General features: G+C 44.0%; 1 protein-coding gene and 1 long non-coding RNA gene across 3 annotated transcripts in view; one reads left to right on the top strand and one right to left on the bottom strand.

Annotated features, from left to right (window-relative positions):
- Positions 1-20035, top strand: part of CCDC180 (coiled-coil domain containing 180) — a 63227-nt gene that overhangs the window by 25906 nt on the left and 17286 nt on the right. Inside the window, exons 19-30 of one of the 2 annotated variants that reach the window (XM_027616950.1) lie at positions 97-608; positions 1840-2069; positions 6598-6773; positions 7988-8168; positions 9091-9237; positions 9895-10039; positions 10213-10329; positions 14979-15077; positions 17083-17202; positions 18760-18932; positions 19218-19273; positions 19396-19474. In XM_027616950.1, coding sequence (XP_027472751.1) covers positions 97-608; positions 1840-2069; positions 6598-6773; positions 7988-8168; positions 9091-9237; positions 9895-10039; positions 10213-10329; positions 14979-15077; positions 17083-17202; positions 18760-18932; positions 19218-19273; positions 19396-19474 — 2035 coding nt within the window. Of the gene's footprint in view, positions 1-96; positions 609-1839; positions 2070-6597; positions 6774-7987; positions 8169-9090; positions 9238-9894; positions 10040-10212; positions 10330-14978; positions 15078-17082; positions 17203-18759; positions 18933-19217; positions 19274-19395; positions 19475-20035 lie in introns of those variants that run through there. The other variant, XM_035723834.1, reaches the window with a different exon arrangement.
- On the bottom strand, positions 215-15292 carry LOC113935134. The gene is made up of 3 exons (XR_003523908.1): positions 15155-15292; positions 1561-1935; positions 215-333 (listed from the first exon to the last, which is right to left on the bottom strand). It is a non-coding gene; the product is annotated as an uncharacterized LOC113935134 (long non-coding RNA).

Below are 20035 nucleotides of genomic sequence, written 5' to 3'. Positions count from 1 at the left end.
TGACTTCACTCTTGTATATTTGTGGGTTGGATGGGCCCAATCCAGGCTACCTTGGTAACCTGTTTTTCCTTGTGCCTTGGGGTTGGTCATCAACAGAAGCACACGAAAAGCACTTCCAGGAGAGTATGAGGAAATGGAGAAGCAAGCAGAGGGCTAAAGTGGAAATGAGCACAAGTGAGGAAGGTGAAAGTAGCGGGACAAGTCCCTCCAGGCCGGCAGAAGAGGCAGAAGAAGATGACCACGAATCTGAGTCTTCCTTAACCGAGGAGACGGCAGTGAGCCAGCAGGAGCAGTCTGTACTGAGTGACGAGATGGATGAGTCCGGTGAGGAATCTGTTCAGGAATCAGAAAAAATGCAGGTTGAGAGAGACAGCTCCTTAAAATCATCCCTGAACCGGGAAAATGTGATGGTTCAAGAAGAGGAGATGGAGGAGGAGAAAAAGGCGGAGGAGGAGGAAGAGAAGGCAAAGGTGGAGGAGAGTGAGGAGAAAGAGAAGAGGAAGAAGAAGAAGAAGGAGGAGGAGGAGGAGGAGGAGGAAGCGGAGGAGCACGAAGAGGAAGAGAAGCAAGGGGAGGAGGAGGAACATGACAGTTTATTTATGGATGAGGTAGGCCAGCAATGGATCCATTCTTGGGTATGGGGAGAGCGTGCTAGGCTCACTCTGCGTATCCCTAATACAAGCTGGGGTCCCCAGTGGTGCAGTATCCATTGGGATTTACAAATGTATGCACGTCTTTTATTTTGTCAACAGGAATCCAATTCTTATCTCACAACAATGCTTTTTAAAATTCACTTTTTTCTCCTAACATCTTATACTGCAACTTACTCTGAAGTCACCCCTTAACTGTATGGCTTTCCTTGTGCTTCCCTGGTCATCTCTTTCCCAGCTCTTCTTTCCTGTATAGACCAACCTAGTCTCTCCATTCCCTCTCTCTTCCCATGCTCTTGTGTAGCAGAAAAGACCCATATCCAAGTTGGCAGACAGAGCTCTCCTTGGAGTGCAGGGAATTTACTCTCATATTAATAAATTTGTCCTCAAAACACATTCCAACTCATAGACCAGTAACTTGAATTCCGTAATCATGAAATTGCAAGACTCTCTTCCTACATTGCTCTAGAAGAATTGGCTCAGGAGACTTGTCTTTGAGCAGGGATCCCAAATTCAAATGCCCACAGCGATGTAATAGAAAAGAGGTCTGGAGACCAAGTGTAAAATAGTGACAGGTGGTGAAGATGATTGTCTTAGTCTGTTGGGGCTGCTATAACAGAATACCATAGACTGGGTAGCTTATAAACAATAGAAATTTATTTCTCACTGTTCTGGAGGCTGGGAAGCCCAAGATCAGGGTGCTGGCAGAATTGGTGTGTGGTGAGGTCCCACTTCCTGGTTCATAGACAGCCATATTCTCACTGTGTCTTCATATGGTGGAAAGAGCCAACTCTTTTATAAGGGCACTAACGCCATTCATGAGGGCTCTTCCCTCCTGACCTAATCACCTCCTAAAAGCCCACCTCCAAATAGCAACACACTGGGGATATGAATTTCGGAGAGCACCTACCATTTAGTCTAAGGCACCTGTGCAGTCATTACTCAGCTCCAGCCAATAATGCCATGTGGGAATGGAGACTCAGAATTGCCAGATTTTCTGATTTTTAAGAGAAATCCAAAATCCAAATTCTTTGTAGAATTTCCCGATTTTGAAAGCACTATGTTGGGCAAAAAATAATTACAGGCAAGATTCAGCCCACAGGTTTACAACTTTGATATCAAGGATCCTGTGGTTGGATCCCCAGGTCTGTCTGATGATGTCAAGTCTAAAGTCTCTTCTTCTGCATAGGCTGAAGCCCAGGAAGAGAGTCTGGGGGAGATCTCCGACGAGGACATGGAGTCCTTCACAACCTCCAGTGGACACACTTATTTTGTCTTCCTAACCCTGGAACAACAAGAAAAGAGTTGCAAGAAGCCCCATTCCAACCTTTCTACCATTCTCATCAATGACATTTCCAGTGCCAACTTCCTAGAACAAGTGATCATTCCATCCAGACTAGTTTTACAAATTAAGAAACAGTGAGTAGAAACCCCTTTTATTCTCATTCTCCTGTCCTAAGTTTATTAACAAGGTGAGGTATTATAACAAAAGATTGGACTAGTTTCGGCTGGAAAAAGAAAATGTGTAGGCAACTGAGGGTTGAGATGAGAAACAATAAACAAAAATAGTAAATTTCCAGGAATTATTTGTAGTCACAAATATCTTCTGTGAGAGTAACCCCCTCCGCCTGTCCCAGGATGCCTTGCTGGCCTGGACCTTGTACGTAAGAAATAGTGTTTTCCCTGCAAGATTTTAGAACCCCTGGCACATGTGGAATCTTGCAGTTTCCCTTTCTTCTTTCCTTCCTTCCTTTTTTTTTTTTTAAATTATGTAGCTATAGACCCTAGGTATGAGTTTATATCAGCATAGTGTTTGGCTCTGGTTATATGACACATTAATTGCCAAAAATTGGAAAATGGAAAAAAGTACAACGAAGAATATAAAAATGACCCATAATTCTACCACTGAGAATTTATCTCCCCTAACTCCCAAGTTTCTGGGCCTCTGTGTTTGAATTTGGACCCAGTGTGGAAATTTACAATTGGCTTTAGGATAGCATTTCCACTGCACTCCTGACATTACAATGTCATAGCCAGGACTAACCAGCTAGAGATCACCTGATTAGTCTACCTCCTATGTGCAGACATGCACAGGGAGTAGAAGGAGTTAAGTCAGGCTTTTGGACTCTTCTCTTTGACCTCAGCATCATCTTACCTTGAAAATGTCTCTTGACTTGAAACTCATCCTTTCTCCTTCCCCTGTCACAGGCCATTGTCTGTCTTCTCCTTAAAGAAGAAAAGCAAGGACCGCCACAAGAGCTAATATTTATTGAGATTTAATGCTCTCAATAACTATGAAAGAGGTACTATAATTAGCCTATGTTACAAAGAAACTGAAGCTCAGGGAGTTACTAATTTGGATAAGGTCTCTGAGCTAGGAAGTAGTTGGATCTAGGATATGAATCTAGACCATGTGATTCCAGAGTCTTGAACCAAACACTATGCCATCTGGCCTTGGAATTAACCAGAATAAGTTCTGTGTTAAACTAATTGGATTTGCATGTTGAAGGATACAATACTGAAAAGTACAGAAATCATGAATGAATGAATCATCCAAAGGGAACACATCTGGTAACCAGTACCCCTCCCCCAAATAGAACATGACCAACTCTCCAGGAGCCCCTTCGTGTATTCATCTCCAGGCACCGCCCTCTCTTCCTTAAGGATAGCAAATATTCTAACTTCTTTTGCTTGTTTTTGAACTTTATTTAAATGGAATCATAGAAAATGTAGTCTTTTATGTTGGAATTCTTTCATTATGTTTGTGAGATTCGTATGTATTTTTGAATGTGGTTTCAGCTCATTTTTATTTCTGTATGGTATTCCATTATAAAAATACATAACCCATTTTCTTTATCCATTCTACTACTGAGGCACATTTGGGTTGTTTTTTATTCGGGAATGGAACAATGCCACCCTGAACATTCTTCTTCTTCTTCTTTTTTTTAAGTTCAATCGGCCAACGTATAATATGTCATTAGTTTCTGATGTAGTGTTCAGTGATTCATAAGTTGTGTGTTACACCCAGTGCTCATCACATCATGTGCCCTCCTTAATACCCATCACTTGGTTACCCCATTCCCCCAACCCCCTTCCCTTCTGCACCCTCAGTTGTTAACTGGAGTCCAGAGTCTCCCGTGGTTTGTTTCCCTCACTGATTTCTTCCCATTCAGTTTTCCCTCCCTTCCCCTATAGTCCTCTGTGCTATTTCTTATGTTCCACATGTGAGTGAAACCATATGATAATTGTCTTTCTCTGCTTGACTTATTTCACTTAGCATAATACGCTCCAGTTCCATCCATGTCGATGCAAATGATAGGTATCCATCCTTTCTGTTGGCTGAGTAATATTCCATTGTATATATGAACCACATCTTCTTTATCCATTCATCAGATGAAGCACATGTTGGCTCCTTCCAGTTTGGCTATTGTGAATATTGCTGCTATGAACATTGGGATGCATGTGCCCCTTCTTTTCACTACATCTGTATCTTTGGGGTAAATACCCAGTAGTGCAATTGCTGGGTCATAGGGTAGCTCTATTTTTAATGTCTTGAGGAACCTCTATACTGTTTTCCAGAGTGGCTGTACCAGTTTGCATGCCCACCAACAGTGCAAGAGGGTTCCCTTTTCTCCACATCCTCGCCAACATTTGTTGTTCCCTGTCTTGTTAATTTTAGCCATTCTTACTGGTGTAAGGTGGTATTTCATTGTGGTTTTGATTTGTATTTCCCTGGTGGCTAGTAATGTGGAGTATTTTTTCATGCGTCTGTTAGCCATTTTTATGTTGTCTTTGGAGAAGTTGTCTGTTCATATCTTCTGCCCATTTCTTGACTGGTTTATTTGTTTTTTGGGTGTTGAATTTGATGAGTTCTTTATAGATCTTGGATACCAGCCCTTTATCTGATATGTCACTTGCAAATATCTTCTCCCATTCCATGGGTTAAATATTCTTGTACAAGTCTTTTGGTGAACATATGTCTCCATTTCTGTTAGATATATAACTGAGAGTGGAATTGTTGGGACTTAGGGTTATATGTATCTCCCTCTTGAGAAGATACAACCAAAAGATACTACCAAAGAGTTTTCAAAAGTGATTTTGTTTTAACAGTTTCCAACAGTGTGTGAGAGTTCCATTTGTTCCACATCTTCATCAGCACTTGGTATGGCCAACAGTTTTTGTTTTAGCCATTCCAGTGTACATGTAGTGGTGTTTCATTGTGATTTTAATTTGCATTTTCCTGAAGAGTAATGATGTGTACCTTTTCATATACTTGTTGACCATTTGGTTATCTTTTCTGAAATGCCTAGTCAAATCTTTTGCTCATTTTTTCCTGGTGGATTGTCAATCTTTTTTCTTATTAATTTATGTGAGTAAGTTACCTATCCTAGATATGAGGTTGTTGTTAGGTAAATACGTGGCAAATGTTTATCCCTCTCTGTGCTTGCCTTTTTTTTTTTTAACTCACCTAAAGGCATCTTCTGATGAAAAGAAATTCTTATTTGTAATAAGGTCCTATTCATCAACATTTTTTCATTAGGGTTAGGGTGCTTTCTGTCTTATCTAAGAAATCTTTGCTTGCCCTAAGGTCATGAAAGTATCCTCCTATGGTATTTGCTACAAATGTTATTGTTTTAAATTTCCACATATAGATGTAAAATCCACCTGGAATTAATTTTGTTTATGTGTGAGATAGGAGTCAGATTCATTTCTTTCTAAATGGATAACCACTTGACCCCAGAAGACTCTCCTCTCCCCACCACTCTGCCGCACTTCCTTTCTGTTTCTCTGTGTCTCTATCCTTGCATTACTACCTCACCCTGCCTGATTACTGTAGCTTTATAGTAAATCTTAATAACTGGTAGTGTAACTTCTCCAACTTCAGCCTTCTCCTTAACTATCCTTGGCCATTTGCATTTCTGCATAAACTTGAGATCAGCTTATCAGTTTCTGGAAGAAGACATCTGCTGAGCTTTTTATTTTTATTTATTTTTTTAAAAATGATTTACTCATTTATTTTAGACAGTGTGTGTGCACGCAAGGTGGGGAGGGGCAGAGGGAGAGAATTTTCAAGTAGACTCCCCACTGAGCTTGGAGCCCGACGTGGGGTTTGATCTCATGACCCATGAGGTCATGATCTGAGCCAAAACCAAGAGTCAGATTCTACCAATTGAGCCACCCAGGTGTCCTGATTGCATTGAATCTATAGATAAATTTTATTGAATTGAATCTATCAATAAATTTGGGGGAAAACCAACACTTTCACAATACATAGCCATCTTAACAATACATAAATTTTGATAAGGAAGAAGTGATGAGTTGGGAAAACTATTTGCAGCTCACATCACAATCAAGTGACCTTATGTTCCCAATATATAAGGAGTGCCCATATAAAGAAATTGATAAGAAAAACAGCATCTACACAATGGAGAAATGGGCAAAAGATATTAATGGATTGTATGTAGAAAAAGAAATTAAATAGTCTTAAACACATGCCAGTATGCTCAGTTTCAGTCAAACCATGATGAAATTGATAAATTCAAAAGCTTGGCAATCTTCTCTGAGGCTGTGGAGAAATGGGAACTGTTATTGCAGATGGCAGTTCCGGTTGCCTTGCCATGAAAGCAGATAAGTCATATCTTCAAGATCCACACATGTATTCTAGCCTTTGATTCAACAATTCCAATTCAGGAAATGTATCCTATAGAAATTTTACACTTGACGTTGCAGGCTTTTTTGAAGAACAAATGGTTGGAAACCATCCAGTGTCCTCCAGCAGGAGTCTGGTTAAATTCATGGTGGTCCATCCAGACAAAGGAATATAATATAGTTGGGAAATAAAATAAGGAAGAAGTGAAAGGGGGAAGAACTTTCTGTATCAATATGGAAAGCTCTCTCCCTGGTCACTGCCACTGGCAGAGCTGACCCTCATTTGTCTCTCCCCCAGACTTCGAGCTGGCTTTTTTGACCACCTAGAGAAGTGGTTTGACCAATGTGTCCTCAAAACCCGGGTCATGGTGACCACCAAGATTGATGAGCTGGATTCAGAATTGGAGCTGCGTCAGCATCTGCATGAGCCAAGAGCCAAGCGCATTGAAAAGGACATCCATAATGTCAGGGCAGGTACAGACCCCGCTTGAGAAGGCCACCCTGCCCCACACAGCTGGAGTCTGTGCCACCGAGGTTCTACATTCATTAGGTGCCCCTGTGTGAGGGTTCCACCCCTCAGGCTGGCAGACAAGGTAGTACTCAGAACCCACATTTGAAATTAAAAAAAAAATTTTTTTAAACAGGACTTTAGATACTAGAATGAAGAGTATTGTCCTGTTTTAGCTGTGTGAATGCCAGATCTGCTCACACACCTATCAGATACATACCTGCATAGCAGGTGTTCTAGAGGCAAGCTTGTAGTTCAGGAATCAGAGCTATTAGGATCAGCCTCTCTGGCTGTGTGACTCTGGACATGTTACCTGACCTCTCTGATCCCTCCCTTACTTGCAGAAGGGGATATTGTTGGTGGTAATTAACTCTCCCTGAAAGGGTACAGTGGGAATCATGAACAAGTGGTACCCATTAATTTAAGCTTACAATTTATAACTTAAAAAGAGGTGCCATTTCTCTCTTAGGCAGAGGGCTCCTAGAAGGTGGCGTACTTTTACTTGGATCCTCGATGACCCTGTTGGGTTTTCAGTTGGGTCACACTTCAAACATTTTTATAGACCCTTTGAGCTCCCCGAGTGACCCCACATGGTCCCAACCAAACTCCCCCTGCCTGGAACAGTGACGGAATTATGGAATCAGACAGCCTGGCCTGGAGTCCCTGTGCTTGCGGCCTGGGGAGCCCTGCTTGGGTTTGGAACCTCATTGTGTTCATCTGGAAAATGTGTGCATTAAATGTAAATATAAATTGAGATGCTCTATGAAGGCTGATTTCCTGCCCCTTCCCTGGCTCCCCGCCCCAGTGCACGATGGGGAGATTGAGGTCAGAGAAACAAGGTCCCAGAGTCCCTGCACTCATTTTGGCAGAGCTGGGATGACTGCACTTTCACCTACAGGCAGTAGGAAGATGGGGCTATCTGCCAGCTCTAAAGGCCTCTGATGGAGCCCTTGAAGCCAAATCCTCATTCCGTTTACTCCACCCTAGAAGTGCCCCCCCCCCCCCCCCCCCCCCCCGCTCACAGCCTGGACAGCCTCCTCTCCATAGAGACCCTGGGGCAGTCTCTCAGATTGGCCTCTCTCAGATCTGCACCCATTCCCAAGCCAGGCCCTGGTGAGGGTGGCTGTCACATCCAGGAGAGGATCCCAGAGGGTCTCAGCTCCCCCTCGTCCTTTTTCAGCTGAGCTCTTGCTTCATCAAGAGCGGCTGGACAGCCACTGTGCTGGGGTGACCGAGACGCTAAGGAAGCAGAGGCTGATGTTCTGCCAGTTCCAAGAAGAGCAAAACATAAAGAGCAAAAACTTCTGCCGCAAGATTTACGACATGGAGCACATCTTCTTGAATGCCACAAAGAGCCAGAGGTGAGGTGCCTGGAATCCCAGACAAGAGATGCCAGCCTTTGGCTGCTCTATCCTGGTGGACACGAGTCAGTTTTCCAGGCCCCACAGCAACCTTCTCTTTTCAGCTCACCTCTTCACACAAGTCAGAGTCTAACTGTGTGAACTGTCTGGTGGGGGGCTGGGGGCTGGGGGCTGGGTGAGCAGCCAGGGAGAGAAAAAAGGTCACACATGGTCAGGATGCAGGGATGCTACTAACCTGCCCTGAAATGTCCATGTGGGGTAAGCCCACTTCCATCAAGGGGAATCAGGAAGAGCTTCCTTCAGGAACCCCCCCCGCCCCCCGGCCTGGGCTGGAGGAAGATAAAGAGGAGACAGAATTTTCCCCTTAGGAAGGAGCACTGGCCCAGCTTGAGGTGAGGATGTGCTCACGTCAGAGTGAGCGCTTCCAAGGAGGCCATTCAGGGATTTGAGATGGAGGCTCTTACGTGCTCATGGAGTCCTCATTCAGGTAACAGGTGAGGAGCCCTCACAGGCTTCTGGTACACAAGAGGCTGCTGGTTAGGGTGGACTTAAAGGTAAAGAGGAAACTTGCAGGGTGCTCCTTCAGGGGAGCACCAGCCCCAGGAGCCACATTGCTGGGAGTTAGAGAAAGACAGATCACTGCAGGGAGGCTGAAGATCCAGTGGGACCTGGGGATTCCTTTAGTAATTTGATGGCGAGGGCTAGAGAGAGGAGAGGGATGTCCTCTGCTACAGCACATGGAGAGTTCCACACTGTCCTGCACACACTGGCATTTTGAATTTCCTTTTAGCCTCTTTTTCTACCCAGAGGAACATGGCTGTGGTTCTGTGACCCCACAGCTGGGCACAGCAGTGGAGCTCAAGCAGCCCCCAGGCTGCCCTTCCATACCCGGGTCACCACCCTGCCCTCCTGTGTCCCACAGGCTGGTTAGTCTCAGCAGCACGCTGCACCGGGAGCTGCTTAGCTATGTTGATGTCATCCAGGTGTCCCTGCGCAGCTTCCGCCAGTACTTGGAGGAGAGCCTGGGCAAGCTTCGCTTAACCAACATTGAGTTCATCAAGCACTGCAGGTGGGAGCCCACATCCAGGGCCTCTGTGGGCACTGGGCTTTCTCTCTCGAGAAGTGGTCTTGTTTTCCTTACTTTTTTATTGTGACAAAATATATGACATAAAACTCTGCATTTTAACCATTTTTCAGGTGGACAGTTAGTTCAGTAGCATTAAGTACATTCACATTGTTGTGCAACCATCACCACTATCCATCTCCAAAATTTTTCATCTTCATAAACTGAAACTCTGAATGCATTAAATACTAACTCCCACTCTCCTCCCCCCGCCCCTGACAGTTGTAATTCCATTTTTTGTATCTGTGAATTTGACTACCATAGGTGCTTTATATAAGTGAAATCATACAGTGTTTGTCCTTTTGTGTGTCTGGCTTATTTCACTTAACATAGTATCTTCAAGAGTCATCATTTGGCATATGTCAGAATGTCATTCCTCCTTAAGGCTGGGTACTACTCCATTGTGTGTAAACACCACATATTGTTTCTCTGTTCCTCCCTTGAAGGACATTTGGGTTATTTCACTGCTTCCATCTTTGAATCACCTGTATTCATTTTTCTGTGATCTTATAGTTTCTAAAGCTTTGTCAACCACAGGTTTTGGAATGGGTGGGAAGTTTCAGGTCTGATCAGTGGTTTGTATTTCTCTCAAACTATTTTCAGATTGTTTTCTGAGGGAGGCAACTTTTCTTCTGAAGAAATTGACTTACTGTGTCATCGACTGGAGAAGGAAGCTTCCCGAATAGAGTTTGTTGAAAGTTTAATCATGATCAACATGGAGAAGATGGAGAGTGAATACCTGGACCAGGTCAGGGAGTCCTGCCCCTGACCTCCAGCCAGGCTCCCAGGTCACCCTTGCTCATTGCCTGATGGGTCTGCCAAGCCCCCTTTTCCAAAAAATTGAGCCTGTCCCCCTCTGCTTCCAAAGTCTGTAAGTTCCAAATTAAACCCCCCTCCTTTACTTTTTATATATCTTTACAGGCCAATGATGTCATCAACAAGTTTGAAAGCAAATTCCATAACCTGTCTGTGGACCTTATTTTCATAGAGAAAATCCAGCGGTTGCTGACAAATCTGCAAGTGAACATCAAGTGTGAGGTGGGACAGATTCATTCCTCACCTGCATGCTAGACACTGTCCCAAGTGCTGGGGATACGACTGTGGGCTCTGCCCTATGGGACTTGAACTCCAGCCAGGGAGACAGATATTAACATAATAGCCTCTAGGATTCATTGTGTTATTATGCACCATATATCCTGCTAACTGACTTATTTTGATCAGCTGTGTTAGTCCTCCCAAGAACTGTATGAAGCAAGTATTGTTTTTTCCCCTGTTTTAGAGAAAAGAAACTGAGGCAGAGAGTAATTAAGTGACTTAGACAAGAGCACAGAACTCTTGAATGTGAAACCAAAATGTGAACTGAAGTCAATGATCTTAAATAAATAACCTAACTGTATACCTCAAGGAACTAGGAAAAAAAATTACCTAAAGTTAGCAGAATGAAGGAAATCACAAAAATCAGATCAGAAATAAATGAAATAGAGATCAGAAAACAATAGAAAGGATCAGTAAAACTAGAGATGGTTTTCAACGATAAACAAAATCAACTAACCTTTAGCTAGACTAAGAAAAAAGAGACAAGACTCGAATAAAATCAGAAATGAAAGAGAAGACAGTGCAACCGATACTGCGGAAATACAAGAATCTTAGGACTACTATGACTAATTATATGCCAACAAATTGGATAACCTAGAAGAAATGGAAGAAGTTCTAGAAACAAAGCTACCAAGACTGAATCATGAACAAATGGGAAATCTGAAGAGACCAATAATGAACAAGGAGATTGAATCAGTAATCAAAAACCTCCCAAAAAAGAAAACTCAGGACCTTATGATTTCATGGGTGAATTCTACCAAACATTTAAAGAAAATTTAGCACCAATTCTTCTCAAACTCTTCCAAAAAAATAGTATAGGAGGGAATACTCCCAAATTCATTTTACAAAGTCAGCATCACCCTGATACCAAAGACAGATAAGAACACTATAAGAAAACTACAGACCAATATCCCTGATGGATATAGATGCAAAAATCCTCAACAAAATATTAGCACACCAAATTCAACAGCACGTTATATACTATGATCAAGTGTCATTTATCTCTGGGATGCAAGGATGGTTCTATATATACAAATCAATCAATGTCACACCATATTAATAGAATAAAAGATAAAAATCATTTAATCATCACAAGTGATGCAAAAAAAGCATTTGACGATGTACAACATCTTTTCTTGATAAATTTGTTAAATAAAGTACATAAAGGAGGAACATACATAAGTATAATAAAGGCCATATGTGACAAGCCCACAGCTAATATCATACTCAACAATGAATGTTTGGAAGTGTTTTATCTAAGATCAGGAACAAGACAAGGGTGCCCCCTCTCACCACACCTATTCAACATAGTACTGGAAATCCTAGCCTGAATGATCAGGCAAGAAAAAGAAATAAAAGGCATTCAAAAGAAAAGGAATAAGTAAGATCATCTTTGTTTACAGAACATATGATCTTATATATAGAAAATCCATCAAAAAAACTGGTAGAACTGATCAACAAATTCAGTAAAGTTGTAGGATACAAAATCAACATCAAGAAATTAGTTGTATTTGCATATACTAACAGCAAAACATCTAAAAAAGAAATAAAACAATCTCATTCACATTAGCATCAAAAACAATAAAACACTTAGGAATAAATTTAACAAAGGGGATGAAAGTTCTATACACTGAAAACTATGAGAATCTGTTGAAAGAAATTGAAGAAGACACAAACAAAAGGAAAGATATCCCATGTTCATGGATCAGAAGAATTAATATTGTTAAAATGTCCATACTACCCAAGTCTATCTATAGATTCAGTGCAATCCCTATCAAAATCCCATTGGAATTTTTCACAGGAATAGGAAAATCCATCCTAAAACTTCTATGGAACTGCAATAGATTATGAATAGCCAAAGCAATCCTGAAAACGAAGAGCAAAGCATCACAATTCCTTATTTCAAACAATACTACAAAGCTATAATAACCAAAATGTATGGTACAGGTATAAAAATAGACATCTAGACCAATGAAACAAAATCAAAAGTTCAGAAATAAACTCTCACATATACAGTCAACTAATATTTGACAAGGAAGTTAAGAGTACTCAATGGGGGAAAGGATAGTCTCTTGAATAAATGGTGTTGGGAAAACTGCATCACCACATGCAGAAGAATGAAATTGAACCCCTATCTTACACCACACACAAAAATTAACTCAAGATGGATTAAAGTCCTAAACGTAAGGCCCAAAACCTTAAAACTCTGGGAAGAAAACATGGGGAAAAACTCCTTGATATTAACTAGTCTTGGCAATGATTTTGTGGATGTGACACCAAAACCACAAGCAACAAAAGCAAAAATTAACTAGTGGGGCTGCATCACACTGAATAGCTTCTGCACAGCAAAAGAAAGAACAAAAATAAGGGCACCTGGGTGGCTCTGTCATCCAGCATTTGCCTTCGGCTCAGGTCATGATCTCAGGGTCCTCAGATCAAGCCCCGCATTGGGCTCCCTGCTTGGCGGGAAGCCTGCTTCTCCTTCTCCCACTCCCCCTGCTTGTGTTCCCTCTCTCGCCATGTCTCTCTCTGTCAAATAAATAAATAAAATCTTTAAAAAAAAGAAAGAACAAAATGAAAAGATAACCTATGGAATAGGAGAAAATATTTGCAAATAATATATCTGATAAGAGGTTAATATCCAAAATATATAAAGAACTCATATAACTCAATAGCAAAAGAAGCAAACAATATGATTTAAAAATGGGCAGAGGAACTGAATAGACATTTTCCAAAAAAAGACATACGAATGGCCAACAGGTAAGTGAAAAGGTGCTCAAAATCACTCATCATCAGGGAAAGACAAATCCCAATGACAATGAGGTATCAACTCACACTTGTTAGAATGGCTATCATCAAAAAGACAAGAGATAATAACTGATGGCAAGGGTGTGGAGAAAAAAGAACCCTTGTGCACTGTTTGGGGGAATGCAAACTGGTGCAGCCACTGTGGAAAACAGTATGGAGCTTCCTCAAAAAACTAAAGATGGAACCACCATATGATCCATCAATCCCATTTTGTGGGGTATATATCCAAAGGAAAGGAAAATATGGTCTTGAAGAGATATCTGCACTTCCATGTTCATTGCAGCATTATTCACAATAGCTGAGGTGTGGAAACAGGCAGAGTGTCTCTAAACCAACAAATGGATAAAGAAGACGTGTGTATATATATATATATATATATACACACACACACACAATGGAACACTATTTGACCATGAAAAGGAAGGAAATCCTACCATTTGTGACAACATGTATGGACCCTGAGGGCATTATGCATAGTGAAATAAGTCAGAGAGAGAAAGACAAATACCGTACGATCTCACTTTTTTGTGGAATCTAAAAAAGCCAAACTCATAGAAACAGAGAGTAGAATGGTGACTGAGGGTTATGGGAAATGCGGACTGAGGGGTATGGGAAATGCGGAGCTGAGGGTCAGTGGGTAAAAACTCAGTTATAAGACAAATATGTTCTGGGGATCTAATGTGCAGCATGGCATTATAGTTAATAATACTACGTTATATGCTTGAAATCTGCAAAGAGAGTAGATCTTAAATGTTTTCATCACAAAAAAGAAATGGTAATTATTTGATGTGGTGGAGGTATCAGTTAACGTTATGGTGATAATTATTTTGCAATATATAAGTGTATCAAATCAACACATTTGTATACCTTAAACTTACATAATGTTATATGTCAATAATATCTCAATAAAGCCAGGAATGATTTTGACTTATTTTTAAGCTTTTTTCCACATATGGAAAGAGTTCATATATAGTATATATGTGTGCATATATAATATATAATACATATATGTATATATGCACAAAGAACAAAACTGGCTTCTTGCTATTTATACAATTTTTTGAGTTATAAAATCTTTAAAGATTCTTTCAAAAACACTACTATGATTGCTTCTCTCTCCTGAATGTGTTGCTATTTTTACTTAGCCATTCCTTTTTGGAGGAAAATTTGGTGGATTTCACTTATTATTATACCAAACACCCTTGCACAGGAAACTCTGATTATGTCCATAGGGTATCTCCCAGAGCTGAAATTACTAGGGCAGAGCATGAATGTTTTAGGGCTTCTCATGTTTTCCAGGTGGCTTATGCAGACAACACTCACCAGTGGGACAGTGCCCTCAACCACTACTGTGGGTTGTTGATTTTGTTTTTTTTTTTTTTTAAGATTTTATTTTTTATTGGACAGAGAGAGACAGCGAGAGCAGGAACACAAGCAGGGGGAGTGGGAGAGGGAGAAGCAGGCTTCCCGCACCAGCCCGATGCGGGACTCGATCCCAGGACCCTGGGATCATGACCTGAGCCGAAGGCAGACGCTTAACGACTGAGCCACCCAGGCGCCCTGTTGATTTTGTTTTTAAACCTTATCTGTTTGAGAGTAAAAAACAAAACAAAACAAAAAATGCTTTTACATTTGCATTGATCTAGTTTCTGATAACATTGTGCATTCCCCCCCATTTCATTTTTTCAATACTGACTTCATCTGTCAGATAATATATTTTGCTGAACATTTTCCTGATCAAAATAGAAACTAGAAACAAATCATGGAACCTCTGGTTTTTCTAGGTCGCAAAATCCAATTTGCAAACAGATGGATTAAATTCTTCTCTGGAACAGCTCCAAAGGAAAGTAGAAATGTGTCGAAACTCAAAGGGAGATAGAAAAGTAAGTATTTGGTGTTTACTAAGCTATGAATAGTAAAGGTGCATTACACAAGAATTATAAACTGGAAGTAAACTTACATTTTTCATCAAGATTTCTCCAGCTCCAGAGAGGCCTCTGAGCCTTCCCACTTAACCCCTGCTTTATTCAGTGAAATTAAGGAAGAAAAGAAAACACAGCCACCTCCTCCAGCCCCCAGCCCCTCCTAGGCAGGCTTGTAGAGTGCAGTGAGTGTGGGGCTTCCGTCTGACCTCATTCCCCTTCTGATGTCACCAGGCATCCTTCCCTGTAATTGGAACTCAGCCCTAGATGAAAAATAGAAGTGGGACTCTACCCTCTGAACAACCACTTTTTTGTTTGATTTTTCATTTGCTTGGTGTTTTGATCATTGCACATACACTGGTGACTTCTGTTTTCTACGTATAAACTGTGAAGAGTCCAAATGAAAGCAATGTGGATCAGCATAGCAGGTCTCTGCATGTTTATGTTGTTTCCTTGCTTGTTTTCCCCCATGAGCACACTTCTCTGTGTCCTGTTCAACATTTGTCCTGGCCTCTCTGAGCAGTGTTTTCTCAGCAGCTCAACCAGGCACTTGAGAACCAGATGTCTCAGCTGGAGGTTTCTTGAGTGGGATGTTCCTTCCTCACCAAGTCTTTTCTCTTCCATTTCAGTGACTGAGTTGAGGTTTTATTTTTGTCAACACTGAGAGGACATTTAGTTTCTATCTTTATTACTTTTTCTTGCATAGTAACACATGCTTCTTGAAGAAAGTTCAAACATCCACAAAGCACAGAGTGAATACATGTCCCTCATCTTATTCTCATTTTTTGCAGGGCCCCCAGTGACCTCTGTATTTTCTTGCAGTAATTTCAGCACATCCCTGGGGAACACGGGGAAAGTAGGTTAATCTGAAGTGACCCCTTCAACAGACCCTCTAGGGACAGCTCTGCCTCTTCCAGAGCAGAAACATTTGCCCTTCCACATTTCCTCACCTCCCCAACCCCCTCACTGTCCCCTCCTGGTGGTGTCAGGGTGTTGGACAGGGTGCCTGGGGCTTGCAGAGCCTCCTGGCCAGGGCAGGGGAGCATGAACTTGGCTGGGCAGGCAATCGTGGGTTGATGGAGGAGACTGGTTGGCTATTTCTGCAAAGCAGTGATCAGGAGACAGGAACAATGGGATGAGTGGTGAAGGCAGTGGGGACCAGGGATGGTTGTGGCTAGGGTCACATGCTCACTGCCACGCACGAAGAGGGCCTCCTGGCTGCTGTGTGCAGAAAGGCAGGGAAGGAAGGAGGAGCGAGGCAGGGTGTCATGACTGAGGCAGAGAGAATAGTGGCCTGGCCAGGTTGCCAGCAGACACATCTGATTCCAGAGTTGAGTGGCAGGGGAATGGTTAGGACTCAGAGTGCACTGGAAGTGAAGGAAGCAGAAGAGGCCAAGGCACCTCCTGGCCTGGGTTGTCTACGTAGGTCAGTGAACGATTCAGGGGACCAAGTGTGAGGACTGCCAAGTGATATGTGGGATGCACGGTGAAGCTGAACATCCTTACAGGTGCTTCCCTGCACACCTCAGGGCATGGGTGGGGGATTGCTGCTAGAGGGGGATGTGTATCTGACCTTATTAGGTCATCTTCCAGAAAGGCTGTGGTCATTTCACTCCTACACAACCTGGCCATCTCGGGCCAAACATTTCCTTCTAAGAGTGTCAGAGCTACAAGAGATCCCAGGGAGCATTCTGGGTCCCCACCATACAGATGAGGAAACCAAGTTGAGCAAATTTAAATCATTTGCCCAGAAGGAACCCATAAAACCAGGACTAGAATTCCTGATGCCCCATCATTGAAGGATTTGCTGCCCCAGTGCAACTGCCCAGAAGAGCTGGCCAGCATCTCCCACTCTCCCAGAGCCCTCCCTGAAAGTGAGGGGCCTCCACAGAACCAAGAGGTCTGCAGTTCAGAGGGAGGCAACTGGCCGTCCTTCAGCCTATTTCCTGTGGCTTTCTTCCCCTAGACGGTGACCTCGGAAGACCTCCTTGGCTTCGTCCAGACGTGGAAAGAAAAACTGGGCCAGAGGATTCACTACCTCAATTGTAGGCTGGACACAGTGTCTGTGACTCAAGTGGTCTTTACTGTAAGTAACGGACAGTAAAGGAAGGGACTGGGCAGTGGGGGACGGTGGGGGAGCCATCAGGTCTAAGCTCCTAGGAGACCCACAGGACTCAGCAGAGCCTAAGGGAATAGGAGACTCCCAGGCTCCTATTAGACACCAGGCCTACTAGGATGCCTTGGAAAGACTATAGGCTATGCAGTCAGATCTGGGTTCAAATCCCAGATAGGCCACTTCCTCACCTTGGTCTCTTTAGAAGACCCCTCACTTCTTGACACCACCTCCTCATCTCCACCAGGACCTTCAGCTTACCCCACCAGCTGGCTCTCAGGCAACCTTACCTTCCAGCCTCTTCCTTCCTACCCACACCCATGAGCAACCACTGGCTTCTCCCCACCCCACCCTCACCCCCTCTCCTTGCCCACCTGTGGGCCCTTTCCCTCTCACTGCCCCTCATGATCTACTCCCTGAGCTGCAGCCAGACCAAACATTGGAGAAGGTCAGTCTGACTGTGTCACTCTTCTGCCTTCAGGGTGAAATCCAGACCCTTAGACTGGGCCTTTACAGCAGCCTCCTCAGTCTGCCCTCCATGGCCTCTTCATTTCTCACCCTCACTCCCACCCCAAAGACATGGCTTACCCCTGAGCCTTCTCTCACAGACCCCAGAGTGAGGTCTCCATTGTAGGGGCTGTCCCTCTGGACTCTGTGCCCCAAAAGGGCAGAGCTTGTGTCACCCTCACCCCATACTCAGCCTCTCACACCAGGCTTTGAATGCCTGAGGCACCCAACCAACTTCCACGGGGGGAGTGTCATAGACCCAGTGTGGGCATAAGTGGACCCCCCGCAAGTTCTGTTCTGGCCACCTTACTGCCACCAGTGCTTCCTTCTACGGGGAGTCTCTTCGCCACCAATACTAAGCCTCCATCACACCACCGGTACTGCGCCCTTCCAGACAGAACTCGGGAGTCCAGCTGGGGTCCTGCCCTCTTACAGCCCCCTGCTGAGACGAGACTCAGTAAGACAGGAATCAGCCTAACTAAGCACTCACTGTGGGCCACCGCTCCTACCCTTTCTCTAAGATCCAACTTGTGGGGGGTGTTGGGCCACTCACTTGTGGGCACTTTCATTCACTCCTCCCTTTCAAGAACAGTGCCTGGACATATCTACATGGCCTTATAAGTCCATGACTCTGGAATTTCTTCACAGCACTGGTCCCTGTCTTGACCAAATATTTATTTGTAGAAACGCATATTAAATGTTTGTCTCTCTGACCAGACTGTACACCCCGTAAAGACAAGGGTCACATGTTACCTCTCTACACTGTGTCCCAGAGCCTTGCTGAATGCAGGTACTTGGGAAACATTTTGAAAGCCAACATGCACACTAAAATGCATGCATGCATGCATGAATGACACTTTGAAGGAGATATGACCATTACCATTTTTTAAAAGGAAAATCGAGGCTCAGAGAATCAGGCAGCTGGCCTCCAGCAGCAGGCCCTGGGAACATGAACCCAGGCTGCCTGCATCCCTGGCACTGAGGCTGGGCCCACCCACTCAGGTCCTTCTCTTGGGCCTGTAGGACAATGTCATGACCGACCTAGAGGTAGAGAGTGACATCATGATGTCTTCAGAAGCCCTTGAAGAGGAGGCCAAGATAGACTTGGTCACCCCCGAGTCCTTCGCCCAGCCGAGCCGCATGGGGAAGCCCATGATTGAAGACCCAGCTGTGGAAGTGGTCAAGAAGATCCTGAAGTGAGTGGCCATGGGGTGTACAACAGGGCCCTGCCACCATAGTTTATGGCCCTGAGCCTTCAGGGACCATGTGTGGGGTCCCACACATGAGGTTCCCACCCCTGACAGCCTGTGACTTTGTATAGGGGCTTTTCCTCTTGAGCCTCAGTTTCCTCCTCTGCAATGGGGCTCTAATGGGACTGATACACATGGTATTGTGGGCTAACTGGGATGGTACCCAGTGCCTGGCCTGAGCTGTCCTCATGGTCACGGGGGGAAAGCTCATCTCCTTTCCTTTGGTTTCAGACTTCCTGACGAAAAATGCTCAACCCAGCAGTGTGACAAAGAACGCTCCCAGACAGGTAGAGGCACAGCAGCCTGTGGGTCTCAGGGCACTGGTGGTGGGGGCGCTGGTGTTACCACCTGGCCCATCCTCACCTCGGATCCTCTGTTCTTGTCCTGGGCATTCACTCATCACCCAAAGGCCTGAAGCGACACCAGAACCGGGGGGAACATTTCATGAGGAAAGCCTTGTCCAGTGCCAGTGCCACTTCAACAGGAAGGTAGGGAGGCCGGGCTGCCCAGGATCTCCCCTTCCCAGATGCCTTCCCTCACCCCCCAGACATTAGGCCAGAGACCACCCTGTTGCTTCACCACACTGTCCTCAGAATGTACCACCTGTGCTCACAGCTCTGAGACCCCAAGGGATCCAGTGAGAGGTTGGTTCTAAAGCTGGCTTTAGTCAGGTCTGCGCACTTTCCTGCTGAGTGACGCGGCTCACATGGGCCTCCCACCTTGAGAACCCATCTGGATGTTCTGTGGCTTTCCATGGTGACAGCTGCTGGATCCCAGGCCTCCTCCCATACCCATCATCCTGGTAAATATAGCGGGACATTGGAGATGGCTTCCCTTGCAGGAGGAATCCTAGACCTCTGCATCCTGGCCATGCACTCTGCCCACCATGCTCCCATTGGGGTCATTAGACTCATGGCTCAGTGAGTGTGGGCCCCGCTTCCCCTGACACTGACTTTATAGAAGGTGGGTAACAGAGCCAGTGGCTAAACTGACTTCTGGATTCTCTGTGAGCCGTCATTTATATGGTTTAATTCCTGGTTCTGAGGAAG

Source organism: Zalophus californianus, chromosome 13 (genome assembly GCF_009762305.2).
Source record: "Zalophus californianus isolate mZalCal1 chromosome 13, mZalCal1.pri.v2, whole genome shotgun sequence".
In the NCBI taxonomy this organism is placed as follows: Eukaryota; Metazoa; Chordata; class Mammalia; order Carnivora; family Otariidae; genus Zalophus; species Zalophus californianus.
The sequence above is the reverse complement of the archived record's forward strand: the minus strand, read 5'-3'. Positions and strand labels throughout refer to the sequence as shown.